This window comes from Poromitra crassiceps (assembly GCF_964638095.1).
Source record: "Poromitra crassiceps genome assembly, chromosome: 3".
In the NCBI taxonomy this organism is placed as follows: Eukaryota; Metazoa; Chordata; class Actinopteri; order Beryciformes; family Melamphaidae; genus Poromitra; species Poromitra crassiceps.
Window position 1 is genome coordinate 71,574,207 of NC_139625.1, and position 17,451 is coordinate 71,591,657.

General features: G+C 43.5%; 2 protein-coding genes across 3 annotated transcripts in view; one reads left to right on the forward strand and one right to left on the reverse strand.

Annotated features, from left to right (window-relative positions):
* Positions 1 to 678: 678 nt before the first annotated feature.
* Positions 679 to 4,460, forward strand: plaat1l (phospholipase A and acyltransferase 1-like; the record flags this gene model as incomplete). Its single annotated transcript, XM_083633136.1, has 5 exons — positions 679 to 687; positions 2,222 to 2,351; positions 2,450 to 2,538; positions 3,601 to 3,765; positions 4,395 to 4,460. The coding sequence occupies 5 exons, from the start codon at positions 679 to 681 to the stop codon at positions 4,458 to 4,460; spliced, it is 459 nt and encodes a 152-aa protein (XP_083489262.1).
* A 1,394-nt stretch (positions 4,461 to 5,854) lies between these two features.
* The window catches only part of ephx2 (epoxide hydrolase 2, cytoplasmic), a 40,022-nt gene continuing 28,425 nt past the window's right edge, over positions 5,855 to 17,451 (reverse strand). For both annotated transcript variants that reach the window (XM_083634060.1, XM_083634059.1), the window contains exons 14-19: positions 17,024 to 17,066; positions 16,542 to 16,644; positions 16,168 to 16,237; positions 10,182 to 10,262; positions 6,346 to 6,404; positions 5,855 to 6,171 (exon numbers count right to left, since the gene is read on the reverse strand). In XM_083634060.1, the coding sequence (XP_083490186.1) occupies positions 6,084 to 6,171; positions 6,346 to 6,404; positions 10,182 to 10,262; positions 16,168 to 16,237; positions 16,542 to 16,644; positions 17,024 to 17,066 (444 nt within the window). In that variant the 3' untranslated portion in view covers positions 5,855 to 6,083. The remainder of the gene's footprint in view (positions 6,172 to 6,345; positions 6,405 to 10,181; positions 10,263 to 16,167; positions 16,238 to 16,541; positions 16,645 to 17,023; positions 17,067 to 17,451) is intronic.

Consider the following 17,451-nt stretch of genomic DNA (forward strand, 5'->3'; position numbering starts at 1 on the left):
AGGGTACTATGGTGTTGAATGCTGAGCTGTAGTCCACGAACAGCATTCTTACATAGGTGTCCTTCCCCTCCAGGTGGGACAGGGCGGTGTGGAGCACGTGTGCTACTGCATCCGCTGTGCTCCTGTTGGGGCGGTATGCAAATTGTAGCGGGTCGTGGTCCGGGGGGAGTGTGGGGCGGATCTGTGATATGACCAGCTTTTCAAAGCACTTGCTGGCTATTGGCGTGAGGGCTATTGGGCGCCAGTCATTGAGGCTGGTCACTTTCTGCTGCTTGGGAATGGGGATGCTATAGCTTCTATAGCTTGGGAGCTATAGAAGCTAGATGGTGACTAATGCTAATTCACATTATAAAAATAAATCCCAGTGTTGTAACCTTGATGTGTGTCTCAAAAGCTGCGTGTTGGGTCCTTGATTTTGAGGGAATTTGACCTGGAAAGTCCTTGAATTTGATGTCTAAGTTGTTCAAAACCTGTGATATATTGAGAGAGATAATGGTGGTCAGTCTACTGTGACTGTCAGAGCAACCATCATGTTTTTCATACCAACACACCCCTATATGTAAAGTAGGTGATACCCCGTGTGTGTGTGTGTGCATGCAGCGCACACCAGCACAGGCGCGTGGAGTGCATATTCACTTAAGCAGGATTTAAAGACAGCCACTGTAAATACCTGAACCCATGGGCCTAGTAAGTAAAACTACAATTATTTTAGATATTTTTTTAAATTTAATCGAAATATTTCTTTAGCGTATTACTGCAAATTTAATGTACATCTATGTGTGTGTTTTTTTCCAAGTTAAATTTCCCCATGTTTTGAGTTGAAGAGTGCATGCATTTTAGATCTTTGCCATATATTTTTTGCATTAAAACGTATTTAACCTTGTACTTATTAGGCCTATAGGCTAACTATTTAAGTAAGTTAGCATGGACTGATAATCCACATTAGCTTTCGATCGATTGATCCAGTTTGTGATCAACAAAAATCAAATTCTACAGAATCGTTTCTGGAATTAATGTAAATTGATTTCTGAAAATTGGTGAAGTAGTAATCCGGCTTTTCCTTTCAAAAAAGTAACAGTTGAGGATGCTCTATTTAGTTTTCTTTAAGATATTCCATTGATACTGTACTCACTTTTTGTTCTACATTTAGATTTGAGACTTGACTTGGACTTGTCTTAGTAATCTAAATTTAGATTTGGGACTAATGACATTGACTTGACAACATGATGTGGGACTTGAGTTAAAGGAGAATTTTGTTTTTTTTTAACCTGCAGCCCTCTCCTCACATTAATTATGATCTGACGACTCACCCAGTGCTCTCCGCAGCGTTTTTGTCATCCTAGGCGTTGTTTTGAGCTCAATAGCGTCCAATCCAGTCCTAGAATGGAGCTCCGTGAGGGCCAAGTGGCAGCATGCTTTTCCTCCATTTAAATAGACAGTTTTTTTTCCCGTTTTCGACGCATATCGTCATAAACTGTTCCCTAAGGAACGATCAGACTGCATTTCTCTTCCGGGCTCTTTTCACTAGTTACAGGCAGCCCATTTTTGCCTGTCAGGTCACTGAGACCCAACTCTCGTCAGGAAAGTCCTGTCTATCGTCAGCTATTGATCTCAAAACACCACCTAGGACGACAAAAACGCTGCGGAGAGCACTGGGTGAGTCGTCAGAGCATAATTAATGTGAGGAGAGGGCTGCAGGTTCAAAAAAACCGAAATTCTGCTTTAAGACTAGTGTCTCAAGACTTGAGACCAGGGTGGGAATTTCACCATTTTAGGGACAGGGCCATCTGGTCTTCGGCATTGCAAATTGTTTTAGGGCACAAGGCCACATGCAGGGCAGAAAGGCCATTGCTCTATTGACATCGTGAAGAGCGATTTTTCTGAAATGTGTGTTAAAATGAGCCTATTACACACCCTTTGCATAGGGCAGACTACATTAAACTGAGACCACTGACACTTTTAAAGCAACTGACAGTAGGAGGCTGGTAGCAGGGCACCGCCAAGGTGGTCTCAGGGCATCACGGCCAGAGGGAGGGGCAACGGCGGCCATGGCCTCCATGTAATTCCCAGATTTCCCACCCTGCTTGAGACTAGCAAAAGTTGACTTGGTCACACCTCTGGACTTTTTAATGAAACTCTTCATGTCTTACAGAGAGTGATAAGCTAGTGTGTGTGTGTGTGTGTGTGTGTGTGTGTGTGTCCTTGTACGGTCCCTTTGTAGAAACACTCCCGCCCCCAGATATTCCCAGGAGACATCCTGGAGTATCCCAGGAACAAATACTTCTCCCACTTTGGGGTTTACTATGGAGAGCGGGACGGGGTTCCCTATGTCGCTCACCTGACCAGCAGAGGTGAGAGAGGCTTCTGTTTGTGTTCACATACTGAGAGCTGCCGAGTAAGACTAGACCTGTTGCTGCACTGTCATGCAATCTCTGTGTGTGTGTGTCAGATTCAGAGTCCAAGCTGGTGCTGTTTGGTAGAGCTCTGAGGTCAGAGGTCAAGCTGGACCCAGTGGAGCTGGTTGGGAAAAAATACAAGGTACGGCCCACACACACTGCTTATCTATCTATATATCAATCTATCAATCAATCAATCTAATGCAGTATGGCTCTGTTAGGCGGGAGACAAGTGGGTTCACGGGCAGACACTTGACGGGCTTGACACACTTGATACTTGGTCAACTGGAACTGGCAGCAGGCAAACTTGCGGGCAAGAACAAAGACTAAATGTAGGATGTTGCTGAAGTAGATCTTTAAGCTCAACTTACAATCGAACCCGGAGAGCTGGCAGAGCTGACTCATATCGAACAGAACATCACATTATGACATAAGTGAAATCACTAACCTTCAACAGTGACATCATAATCATGTGGCATCATCACTGTTGGCATCCTTAGTGACCTCATCATCAGTGGTGACACCATCTAACAGGCTCCCCCTGCTGGTGGTTGTAAAAGTTTTGAATTTATTGACCTGTAATGTGGGATATGACTAAGAAAGATTTAAAGGGCGTTTTCCACTCAGGCTTTATATGATCAAATGAAGTCCTGGAAAGATTGGCAAATTGTCCAAACTTGTTTCTTTTTAATTACAATTGTAGAAACACACTGCTGTGTTATACATTTCAAACGTAAAGGTGCAAGAAAAGACTAGAGATCAGATATTTCAGCTCATTGCTGAAGAAAATGCTTCCATACTGCGCTCACCTAATCCAAGTCTCCACACACACCCTGAGATGCCAAATTGACTTGAAAAGATGTCATTTACTGCCTGTTTTTAGCTGACATCTGCACTGCAGCAGGCTACAGTATCCACATTATTGCAGAGCCTATAGCTTAAGTGAAAATTTAAGCTAAAAACAAGTAACCTTGGCATCTCAGGGCTTGTGGAGACTTGGATTACGCCATAGGTGAGCAGTATAGAGGCATTTTTTACGCTTTTACGTTTGAAAGTTGGACCCCATCCACTTCAATTGTTTAGATTTCTGTAAGTGTTTTACTGTGAAACTCAATGAATGTTTTGTGTACTAAAAACTTCCCCCGTTCTTCCATCGGCATGGGGGGTGAGTAGATAATGACTGACTTTTCTCCTCACGTCTCAGGTGAGCAACATGCTGGACGACTCGTTCCCGGCCAGGGACTTCCACAGCCTGGTGAAGCCGGCCATAGACGAGCTGCTGGGCCGTCAGCTCACCTTCGACATCCTGTTCCACAACAGCGAGCACCAGGCCACGCTCTTCAGATATGGAGTCAAGAAGTCTGAGCAGGTGGGTGTGAGCCAGTCTTTCTGCCTGTATAATAAATTATATAATCGTATACCAGTGGCTTTCAAAGTCTTAGACTGTGGGCCTCCTCTCAGACAAAGCTTGGAAAAAGCCCAAGCCCCCCAGTTTACTTGCTAAGTTTTGCTCAATTCCTGGATGCCTATGGGATCGTGATTATGTTTATGACAATCGTGTTGCTGTTGTTGGACATATACTTCAGACTACACCAAATACATAAAAAGATCTGTCTGAAGGCATTTATTAGTTTCTAACTCTGGGAAAGTGGGAAACTGTACAATTCCCTAAAACTACTATCTCTACTAGTATCTCTTTATCGAAATCATTTAGGCTATTCTACGTGATCACATTTTGATAATATTGTTTCATTGTCTGGAGCCCCCCTGGGGAGGCCCGCCTCCCACTTTGAAAACCACTGCCATATACAAATATGGACGTAGCCACCGTAACATCACCCATTGGTTTGTGGACTCCTGTTTTGAAGCCTTGAATTTGGCATTCTGACCATCTTGGTTATTTGGAGCCAGAAGCAGCAAGCGCAAGAGTGGTCTCAGCCTCACTGCTTCTGGCTCCAATAATAAAAACCTGTGTGTGTGTGTGTGTGTGTGTTGCAGATAGAAAAGGTCTATGAACACATCATGCCAGCATGGAAGAAGCTGTTTGAGAAGAAGCAGCTGTGAATTATTTTTCCAGCCACTAGAGGGCAGCGATATTCTCCTGACCCACTGTCTCCAGAAGCTGGTGTCAAGAGTTGTGGGTTTTTTGTAAAACGCAAGGACATGTGCGTAAATCATTGTTCAGTGTATCTCCGACTGAACGGGGATTATTCAGGAAACTTCTACTGACCAAGCATGTACTTGAGATGCAACAACAGGTTTTGAAAGGGTTTGTAGGCTACAGTATATCTACTCAGCACTTAACATGTCATTTAAAACTTCAATTTACAGAGAAAAACAAACAGAAAATCACTCAAATTGAATGAACAAATAAAAAGCTCAACACCATGTCATATTAACATAATGCTTTTAAAGTCCCTCTTTTGCTTGTAAAAATATATAACTTTTCAATTGTATTGTGTAATGAAAAGGCACTGAATATAAGACACTGCAGCTAAGATTATAGTCTTTAAAGGGTGCAACTATTTAATTAAAAAGCATTATAGACTTATAGAAAAGTTTCCCCTCAAAAACATCAGTTATGACGCATACAATACTGTGTCAGTGTGTTTATGTGAGGTGACGCTGCCCCATGTGTATTTTCATGGTTGGACATTGTTTTGCTGTGTTCTGTGTTTATGTGGTCGAGTGAGCTTGACAATACATAGGGGAGAGGGAGTGCCAGAAAACCGTTGAAACGTAGGGATTAAAAGTTTTTTTCTGATAGTTTAACAGCGGTTATGTTATAAAAGCACACAAACACACATACAGTACCTCCAAACCATCGAGGTATGAGCTCCAAACAGCTCACAAAATGCTCTGGTGAGAAGCTCCATTTCCTGGTTTTAGCCCACGCTGACTCCGCTGTGCTGATGCAATCCACTCTCAGAACATCTTAGTGATGCTATTGGCTGGGCTGTTGGTGCGCTGTGAGCTATGTTATTGGCTGGGTGTTACAGGCCCACGTGGACCTCTACACAATGTATCCACCCAAATATGTCCCAGCACAGCTAAAGAAATGTAAATGGCACGAAAATCCACATAAACACACTGCCACAGTATTGTATGCGTCATAACTGATGTTTTTGAGGGGAAACTTTTCTATGTTTTTTTTTTATGAAATAGTTGTCTAGTATACCTTTAAAAATATGATGATGATTTTCTTTTGATTTTTTTGTCTTTTCTTTTTGGTCAGAATGAAATGTTATATGGTCTCTCCTGATTCTAAATATAGCTGAATCGCTTGGGTGACCAAGTAAAACTATTTTTATAAGCATTTTATGAAATATCTATGGAAAAATGAATGGCGGATAAAATCACTTGGTGCAAATGCCGAACTCAGCAGAGGGCATGACTTTAGCTCTCTATATCATATCCAGAATAATTGTTCATACACTGTAAAATATTTGTTTGGACTTCTGTTTTAATGGCTGGGAATATGGAAAACCAAGGTAGAGGTCTCAGAGTTTGGTCATACAGTCAGTTCAGGTTACAAATTAGTTTATTAATTTTCAAACAGTAGGCTACAGGAAGGGTTTTACAGTCACCAATAAGTTGAGTGATGAGTGTTTTCCTTATTATTATTCAGTGTGTTCTTTTAAAGGATAGAATCTATCTGTCTATCTTGATCTCAGTACTCTTCCTTCCTTACAGTTTTGGTGTCATCTTAACACCTCCAGCCTTCTTGAGCGTTTTCTGAAGCCAAGGTATCAGGATGCTGTTCACCTCTGCTGGCCTGGAGCGAGCGAGCCCACCCACCCACACACACACACACACACACACACACACACACACACACACACACACACACACACACACACACACACACACACATCCCAAAATCCATATCAAATGATACAGATGACAGCTACTGCGTAAAATTGTATAATATTATATAATATGATAATACCTCTCCATCTGAGTCCAGTGCCCACACTCCTCGATGTGTTCAATGGTCAGGTTCAGGATCTGCAATTCAGGCAGAGAGACTTCAAACTAATTTGATATAACCACACTGTCTGCAGCCTAGTGTGTAAGCAGCCTTTCATAAAATGTAGATTAAGTGCAGACAAAGTTGACTGTTGGATTGTCATGCTGGGTGTAATGTCACATAGCCACACCTCCATGTCATACTGGATGTAATGTCACATAGCCCCACCTCCATGTCATACTGGGTGTAATGTCACATAGCCACACCTCCATGTCATACTGGATGTAATGTCACATAGCCCCACCTCCATGCAATCCTGGGTGTGATGTCGGTAACCCTTTATTTTACAGGTACCCTAGTTACATATGAACTATTTGTAATTACACATGAACACCAAATGTAATTACACAGTAATTACCAATAGTTATAAATGAAGTTCATATGTAGTTACATTGTAACAGACCTGTAAAATGGAGTGAGTCTGTTCAACTGTAGTTCATATGTACTTACATTGTAACAGACCTTGTAAAATGGAGTGAGTCTGTTCAACTGTAGTTCATATGTAGTTACATGGTAACGGACCTGTAAAGTGGAGTGAGTCTATTCAACTGTAGTTCATATGTAGTTTCATATGTAGTTACATCTCGGAGAGACGGCATCCGGTACAGGATGGGTTTTAGCACCCCAGCCTGGCTCTCTCGTGAGGGAGAAATCCACAAACGCTACAGATCAGCCTCCTGAAAATCTGCGTAAACATCGGCGCGGCCTGGGGTCCTTCAGGCTAGAGCGAGGTGCTCGGCGCAGGCGAATGACGTGCAGCGCACAGGCCTCCTTGAGGCATCCTCCCTGCCCATGGTACGGCATGGTAGGATTGCCTTTTTCCACGGGAGGTTCTGGTGAGACGAAGGAGGTGCCCGGCCTGGAATCACCCCACAGGGCCTTAGACCTCCATGCACCGAAGGGTCTCTCAATACTGCGGTGTAGCACTAATTCTATTGCAGCGGATTGGGCGTGATCAACCCTTCCGCGGGCAACGTTGCAGACAGAGTAGGAAGGCTGATCCGTGAGCGGCTGCTTCTGGGACGCGGGTCGGGGTCGCAGTCGGCCTCGGCTGGGTCTACTGGGCGAGGGTGTATGATGTTGACAGACCCGAAACACCCCACGACCCCAGTTAACATCACTGATGACGCGTCCCAGCGCATGCTGTAGTATGTATATATTTGAAACATGGTAACGGACCTGTAAAGTGGAGTGAGTCTATTTAACTGTAGTTCATATGGAGTTACATGGTACCGGACCTGTAAAGTGGAGTGAGTCTATTCAACTGTAGTTCATATGTAGTTACATGGTACCGGACCTGTAAAGTGGAGTGAGTCTATTCAACTGTAGTTCATATGTAGTTACATGGTAACGGACCTGTAAAGTGGAGTGAGTCTATTTAACTGTAGTTCATATGTAGTTACATGGTACCGGACCTGTAAAGAAGCTCCGGGCTGGGACAGAGATTGCTAAAACCCAGTGGTGGATTCGAACCACTGAACTTCAGATTGCAAAGCAAGCGGCTTTAACCACTCAGCCACGAGGGCTTTCCAACTTTCTTAGTGGAGTTTGGGAGGATAACTGTATGTCAGTCAGATGTAGTTGCCACTTAATAGCTTTGTTATTATAAACAGAGGCTTGGGAAAAAATGTTGATACTTTGTTAGTTGTAGCTTGAAAGACAGGCAATATTGATTAATATGAATGCATTTCTGCAGTGTGACTGTGCCAGACCCCCCCCCCCACACACACACACACACACACACAAGCTGTAAATGGCTCATGTGACTATTTCCACCCCAATTCAGAAAATGATTAGAAAATGATTAGAAAATATATATATAAATAAATGTTTCTAGAGCACAGTGCATACAATTTATTTAGCAAATTGGGGGGAGTTCCCCCTTATGCTTCACATCGGGGGGATTTATAGACTTGGGGGGAGGGGGTAGACTTTGGGGAGAGATGATCCAGGGGTCTGGTGACCACAGGGGCTTCGACTGGATCCCCAACTAATTGAGAAATTGGGAAATTGATGGGGAAAATGACTCATTTACAATAAGCTAACAATTAGAATGTAGAAGAATGGCTGTTTTGATTATAGATTCACTGTTACCTCTATACCTACAATACTTTTATTTTAATTTTTGTATGGGAATTCTGGACAAAATCATATCTACAACTAAAAATCAATATTTTCAATATTATAACAATCAATATTTTCCCCAAGTCTCTGTTTATAATAACAAAGCTATGAAGTGACAACTACATCTGACTGACATACAGTTATCCTCTCAAACTCCACCATGAAATTTGGAAAGCCCTCGTGGTTGAGTGGTTAAAGCCGCTTGCTTTGCAATCAGAAGTTCAGTGGTTCGAATCCACCACTGGCTTTTAGCAATCTCTGTCCCAGCCCGGAGCTTCTTTACAGGTACCATATAACTACATATGAACTACAGTTAAATAGACTCACTCCACTTTACAGATCCGGTACCATGTAACTACATATGAACTACAGTTGAAAACTCCACTTTACAGGTCCGGTACCATGTAACTACATATGACCGACAGTTGAATAGACTCACTCCACTTTACAGGTCCGGTACCATGTAACTACATATGAACTACAGTTGAATAGACTCACTCCACTTTACAGGTCCGGTACCATGTAACTACATATGACCTACAGTTGAATAGACTCACTCCACTTTACAGGTACGGTACCATGTAACTACATATGAACTACAGTTGAATAGATTGACTCCACTTTACAGGTCCCGTTCCATGTAATTACATAATGAACTACAGTTGAACAGACTCACTACATTTTACAGGTCTGTTACAATGTAACTACATATGAACTACAGTTGAACAGACTCACTCCATTTTACAGGTCTGTTACAATGTAACTACACATGAACTTCATTTATAACTATTGGTAATTACTGTGTAATTACATTTGGTGTTCATGTGTAATTACAAATAGTTCATATGTAACTAGGGTCCCTGTAAAATAAAGGGTTACCGATGTCGGTAACCCTGTAGCCACACCTCCATCTCAATCATGATGTGACTTTTTATTTGACAATACATTTAATGATTTTTAGCTACAATGCTAGCTAGCTAGGCTACTTCCCTGAGTACATTCAGATTAATGCTCAAGCTCTTTGGGTGAATTGAACAAGCAAGATATAAACTGATGAAAATGTAGTGAGGACATCGTTTAGACCTAGCCTGTGTAAAGTATTGTTTTGCTAGTTAACTATAGCCACTCCACAAAAAAACAAAGTGAGCAGCAGCGCCAAGTTCCGCCCACAGCAAAGTCTGACTGGTTTGAATGACGACGGCCACCATTTCCTATCCAGCTATGGGGTTTAATTTCATTTTTCCAGTTGTACTGGGAACTAGGAATTTACCAGTTCACACCACAGGAACTGTGATGTCACCAGAACTGGGATTTCCTGCTCTGACAGTAGTGAAAGCTGAAGTAATCCACTGTTTGGATTTGTCTTTTTTGTGTCTCATTAAATCAGTCGCACACACAGTACGCTCTACCTTCTATCTGTGGAGATGCTACGATGTATGTATGTATGTATGTGCAAAATACTGTGTACTGTGTTGTTATCCACTGTTACTGCTGGCCTGAGCTAACCCTGGCTGGTTTTCAGACTGTTTTACTGGAATGAGGTCAACTCGGGTGTGACGTGATTCAATTAGGAAATTCCTAATTCCCAGTGCAACTGGAATTCTGGATGAATGTGTAGTTTGTTTTCTTACAAGGTCGTCCATGCCCTTGCAGAGGATCGGCGGCAGAACACGGTCCTTCCCAGCAGTCACCATCAGCGCTGGCATCAGCAGCTAATACAGACACACGTGCATATAAACACATAGGCAAAGAAGAAAAAAGCTGTCTGCCCCCTCCCATCCACCCACCCCAGATGTTTCCCCATTTTCTCCCCAGTTGTACTTGGCCAATAGAGAGCCAAAGTAAACGTCACTTCCTGTGTCAGCACTGTACCAGAGATTTTCATCCGCCATTTATTTTCCCATAGACATTTCGTAAAATGCTTAGAAAAATAGTTTTACTTGGTCAAACCAAACGGTTCAGCTATATTTAGAATCGGGAGTTTTACCGGGAGGACGTAGCACATGGGAGGATCACGCTATTCCCTTCCTCCCGGGAACAGGTGTCCCAACCGAGTAGAGGAGGCACTAGTGCAGCGACCAGGACTCATCCCCCACGGGTTTAACCCCCCACAGACACCGCCAATTATGTCTGTAGGAACACTATGGGCTATGTGTAAACACACTATGTCTGTAGGAACACTATGGGCTATATGTGTAAACACACTATTTAACACTATGGGCTATGTGTAAACACACTACTTAACACTATGCGCTATGTACTGTATAAACACACTATTTGTGTTGCAATTATGTCTGTAGGAACACTATGGGCTATGTGTAAACACACTATGTCTGTAGGAACACTATGGGCTATATGTGTAAACACACTATTTAACATTATGGGCTATGTGTAAACACACTACTTAACACTATGCGCTATGTACTGTATAAACACACTATTTGTGTTGCAATTATGTCTGTAGGAACACTATGGGCTATGTGTAAACACTATGTCTGTACATTATGGGCTATGTGTAAACACACTATTTAACACTATGGGCTATGTGTAAACACACTATTTAACACTATGGGCTATGTGTAAACACACTATGTTGCAATTATGTCTGTAAGAACACTATGGGATACTGTATGTGTAAACACACTATGTCTGTAAACTATGTCTGTAAATCACATCTCCCTGAAGATCTCTCTTCCTACCACCTATCCACTCAAACTTCACTGATGCTGTCTCTAAAGCAAAAACCTCCTTCTTCATCTCTGAAATCCAGTCCTCTGCATCCAATCCCAGTAAACTGTTCGCCACCTTCTCCATGCTCCTCGACCCTCCCTCCCCTCCCCCTCCCTCCTCCCTCTCTGCTGATGATTTTGTAACCTTCTTTACAAAAAAGGTGGACGACATCAGCTCCTCCTTCCATCCTCCAGCCACCCCCACTAACACTCCCGACTCCTATCCTGCTCCTCAGCCCCCTGCCCCTGGATTTGCTTCCTTCTCTCCTCTCTCTCCTGATGAAGTGCTTAAACTCATCAGCTCAAACCGAGCCACTTACTGCCCCCTCGATCCTATCCCTTCCTCTCTCCTCCAAACCATCTCACCTAACATATCTCCCTTCCTCACTACCTTCATTAACTCCTCTCTGTCCTCTGGTCTTGTCCCCCCTGCTCTAAAGACTGCAAGAGTCAAGCCTCTGCTTAAGAAACCCTCCCTTGACCCTACTGCTATTCACAACTACAGACCTGTCTCTCTTCTCTCATTCCTTTCCAAAACCCTCGAACGAGCAGCGTCCGAACAACTTTCTCTCTATCTCTCCCAAAATGACCTCCTGGACCCTCTGCAGTCCGGTTTCAAGGCCTCTCACTCCACTGAGACAGCTCTTCTTGCTGTCACAGAGGCCCTTCACACTGCTAAGGCCTCATCCCTCTCTTCTGTTCTTGTCCTCCTTGACCTGTCTGCTGCCTTCGATACAGTCAACCACCAAATCCTTCTTTCCACTCTGTCCGACCTCGGCATTTCAGGCTCTGCACTCTCCTGGTTTGCTTCTTACCTCTCTAACCGCTCATACCAGGTCTCATGGAGAGGGTCCCTCTCCAGATCCTGTCCTCTTACCACCGGTGTCCCCCAGGGCTCAGTCCTGGGCCCCTTACTTTTCCTTCTCTATATCAGATCTCTTGCCTATGTGATCTCTTCTCATGGCTTTTCTTATCACTGCTATGCTGATGACACCCAGCTTTTCCTTTCTTTCCCCCCCTCTGACACTCAAATCGAGGCTCGCATCTCTGCATGCCTCAAAGACATTGGCGACTGGATGTCTGCCCACCACCTCAAGCTCAACCTTGGTAAGACCGAGCTACTCTTCCTCCCAGGAAAAGACTGCCCTCTTGCAGATCTCTCCATCTCCATTGACAACACCACTGTACTCCCCTCCCAAACAGCCAAGAACCTCGGGGTGATCCTCGACAACCAGCTGTCTTGCTCTGCCAACATAGCTGCTACAGCGCGCTCCTGTAGGTTCTCTCTCTACAACATCCGCAAAATCCGTCCCTTTCTCACAAGAGAAGCAACTCAACTCCTGGTCCAGTCTCTTGTCTCCTCCCGCCTGGACTACTGCAACGTGCTTCTGGCCGGCCTACCTGCCACCGACATCCGACCGCTTCAGCTCATTCAGAACGCTGCAGCCCGTCTGATATTCAACCAACCCAAATTCTCTCACGTCACTCCCCTCTTCCAGGAGCTCCACTGGCTTCCCATCTCGGCCCGCATCAAATTCAAGACACTGGTACTGGCCTACAGGGCAGTACACCAGACAGCTCCCCGGTACCTGCAATCCATGGTCAGGTTCCAAACCTCTCACCGCTCCCTTCGCTCCTCCACCAGTGCAGGTCGCCTCGCCCCTCCTTCGCTACGGGGGCTCAAAAGTCGCTCATCCCGATCTCGACTCTTCTCGTCCCTGGCACCTCAATGGTGGAACGAGCTTCCACCTTCGGTCAGGACTGCTGAATCACTGCCGATCTTTCGGAAAAGACTAAAGACACACCTTTTCAGGCTCCATCTGGGCCCTTCTTGATCTAACCTCGTCTCTCTCTTTCCTTATATTAAAAAAAAAAAAAAAAAAAAAAAAACTAACCAACCTTGTACCACTAACCTAAACTTGTACCACTGTTCCTTCAGAAGCTGTAGTTGTCATAGACTGTGCTCCATAGTTGATTGTTCTATTGCAGACAAAAAATGTGTTATTGTAAGTCGCTTTGGATAAAAGCGTCTGCCAAATGACGTAATGTAATGTCTGTAGGAACACTATGGCCCATGTGTTAACACACTATTTAACACTATGGCTATGTACACACTATTTAACACTATGGGCCATGTGTAAACACACTATTTAACACTATGGGCTATGTGTAAACACACTATTTAACACTATGGGCTATTTGTAAACACACTCTTTATGTTGCACAATACTGTTCAGGGGAGGGTCTGGGGCTAATGCCACAATTTGTTTCCATTTAGGTTTTTTAACCTGATGAAGCCCTAAAACCTGACAAAGGCCTTTCTGGGCGAAACATTGTTTGTTATTGGAGGGGATAATTAAAGCACGGGACACTGGGGACAGCATTATACTGTGTGCGGACATTTCCTTTCTTTCATTTGAGTCTTTTTTGGTCCAGCACCAGTTTTTTCAAGAATTCTGGGGATGTGCATATTCCACTTTTTCTTAACAATTTGTTTCCATACAAATCACTTAAAGACACATCCCTCTACATTTGAAGATATTTATTCAAAAAATCAATATATAACTAATCTCTGATCTTAACACATTCACTGCCAACGACGTGTTAACACGTTTTCAATATCCAGCTGTTGACTGCCAACGACGTGTTTACACGTAAAAAAAAATAGATTTTTTTTTTTTGACGGTGGATCGTTGATCTGGCCCTTTTGCATCTCCTATTATAGTGTTAGAGCCGCCGGGCGTGTGCAATCCATTCCGCCGACCCACTGAGTGGAGACGGTGCTCAGACTATTGAGAGCCAAGCAAGCCAAGACAGCAGCATGGAAGCCATTATCATGAAAATGGATGGGGCGAAAACGCTTTCGCTTTCGCCTGGGTCCTGGCTGTGGGGGATTGCAAACTTGCATGGTGGATTGCGGATGGAGCACACTTTGAGGCACGCAGCGTAAATATGACCAGAGTCGCAGGGGCTTCATCGGAGCTCTCGGCCAGGGCTCCGGGAGGCGGGCGAGTCCAGCCGGGCTTCCTCGGGGAGCGGCCAGGCACAGCCGCACAGCGGCAGCGGGGCAGTGAGACTGTGACAAGCTTGTGGTGCAGCAGGCCATTTTGCCTTGCAAAATAGCACCAAATTGGAAACAGCCATAAAAGGCTTTTAGAATGGGATTTTCAACCCATTCTTTTTTGTTTCTTTTTCGCTCTAATTTAGAGTAATTTAATTTCTATTCAGAAATTTATTTGAGAGGTCGAGAGTATGAGAAAGTGCATTTGCACAGGTAGGAAAGTGCTTGTGACATGGCGCTGCAGCCAAGAAGAACGCCCACGGAGGGAGGAGTTGAGCAGAGGGGAGTTTCCTGCTGTTATGGAGGAAATTACTGTTCAAAACTATTGTTTAGGTCTTACTGATGCCAAAAATGAATGGTTAAAGTGACTGTTCTATCGAATTTCACAAAAAGCCGTTTATCTCTGAATAATTTTTCTCACGCTGAAACCATGCTGTATTCAACTGCTAATGCTTACATAACTACTAACTCTACAAACTAACTATTTTAGACAGAGAAAGCACACATTCTATTAGTTATTTTTAGATGATTGGTGTTCACGAAGTATTAACAGAAAATAATCCTCGGCTCTTGTAAAATGAGCCTAGAATCCTCAAAAACCCCCCTGGCAGAACCTACCGACAGCATTGAAAAAAGGCTGGCAGTCAATGTGTTAACACGTTCACTGCCAATGACGTGTTTTTACGTCAAACAAAATCCAACGGTTCACTGCCAATGACGTGTTTTTACGTTAAAAAAAATCGTTTTTTTTTTTTGACGGTGGGACGTTGATCTAACCCTTTTACGTCTCCTATACCAGAATTGGAGGTATTGAATGTGTATAATCTATTTTACCGACCCACTGAGTGGCGACATGTCTCTCCACAGTAGAAAGAGGCGAGCCAAAACTGGAGGGAAAAGCGCGAGGAAGCCGTTCTCATACAGTAAAATGGATGGCGAAAACGCTTTCACTTTCACGCTGATTGCTGGCGGTGCGGGATTGCAAATTTGCATAATAGATTACGGGTGGAACACACTTTGAAACACGCAGCATAAATATGACCAGAATCGCAAAAGCTTCATCAAAGCTCTCAACCAAAACTCCAAGAAACGAGCGAGCCGATCCAGACTTCCTCAAAGAGCGGCCGCGCAGACAGGCACAGCAGCAGCAAAGCAGTGAGCCTGGTGACGGTACGTGCACATCATGAAGCGCTCGGCGGCTTGCCTGCTGAAAAAGCCAAGGAGGGCGGAGGAGAACGCCCACGGAGGGAGGAGTTGGAAGCAGAGGGGGGTTTCCTGCTGTTATGGAGGAAATTACTGTTCAAAACTATTGTTTAGATGTCTGACGTCTTACTGATGCCAAAAATGAATGGTTAAAGTGACTGTTCTATCGAATTTCACAAAAAGCCGTTTATCTCAGAATAATTTTTCTGACGCTGAAACCATGCTGTATTCAACTGCTAATGCTTACATAACTACTAACTCTACAAACTAACTCTTTTAGACAGAGAAAGCACACATTCTATTAGTTCTTTTGAGATATTGTGTGTTCACAAAATCTTAGCAGAAAAGAATCCTCGGGTCTTGAAAGATGAGCCAGAATCCTCAAAAAAAACCTCTGGCAGAACCTACCTACAGTAAAAAAAAAACGGCTGGCAGTGAATGTGTTAAATATGTCCAATAGTGAGGAACCAGTCTGTAAAATCACTTAAATTACATGCTCTCGTGCCAGGAAATGGTTTTGTAATAGATGATTTGATATCTAATTTTGGACATGTCACTATATATTGGTAAAAAAAAATCTGCCCCTTTCTAACTGGCAGCCTTGGTGTGTGCGCCATGACGAACCTTTCCAGTGGGACGGGAGCACATCCACCTCCAGTTTGCTTCACTGTTGCGATACCAATTCAGCGGCCCTCTGTGGAACCAAACACAGGAGGACTGTTTAGTGGCTTAGTGGTTGGTCTTCTTTTAAATGTTTTGACTTACATTCTGTAAAACACTGCAATTGTTTTTTTTTCATTTGCATATTCATTTAGGCTACTTCAAGCTCATTTTAAGCACATGTCAGGCTCAGTTTCCAGGTATTTCAGTACTTACTGTATATTTTGAAGTAAAATTCAATGACTTTAAGGACCTTGTATAATCCCTGGATATTGAACAAAATATCAGCTGATACAAAGAAGAAAGTATTGTTGAAATAGTAATGTGTGCTGTGTGACCTGAAGCCTCTCTCTTTGTACTGGCTGACATAGCACTGCAGGGCGGCTTCAGACAGCATGGGGCTCCTGGGGATCTCCTCAGGTAAGCCCACAAACAGACCGCCTGCAACACAAAGTGTATTGGTTGAATCAAAATGCTTCTGAAGATGTAAAAGACTATTTGGATAATTTCTTTAAAGCCTTTTTCTCTCTCTCAACTGTCAAAACTTCCAATACCATCATTATTATTTTTTAGCATGGGTAGGAATCACTCTTTTTTTTTTTTTACAGTCCCACCCCTCCAATCATCCAATAAAAATGCCTTTCTCTCCCCAACTGATCTCCCATCGGTTTACACTTTTGAGCGCTCCCTCCTTGCATTATGTGTGTGAAATAAAGCAGGAAATAAAGCGGTCATATCAATATTCAGAGATACAGTAAAAGGAAAATAGGAAAAATATCTAAAATAGACAGACTTCTGATCAGAAGCATTACCGTCTCACCTCTAGCACAGACTCCAGCGGTTCTGACAGAAGGACGACCTGCCTGTGGAGAACACACACAGTGTTTATAAGGAGGAGTGTGTGTGACTGTGAGAGAGAGAAAGAGAGAGAGAGTTTTGAATGTGATTTCCCCCGGTATAGACCTGATACTATTTGACTCTTCATGAGAATGACAGCGCTAGCATGTAGTGCTAACCATCCTGATTAACGTGACCTCACACATTCTGTTTGACTTTACGTATCAGTCTGGACTTCCAGCCGCTCACATCAATTTCAGTGGGCGGGAGTACTTGCCTTGAGAGACAACTCCTTGAGCCAATCAGCATCACCAAATCCACTCGGAATGGCGAAAACATCTTTTCCACCGAGAAACTCCACTAGTTCTTGTTTATTTGTTGTTATTGAGTCCATTTCTGTCGTATTTAGCA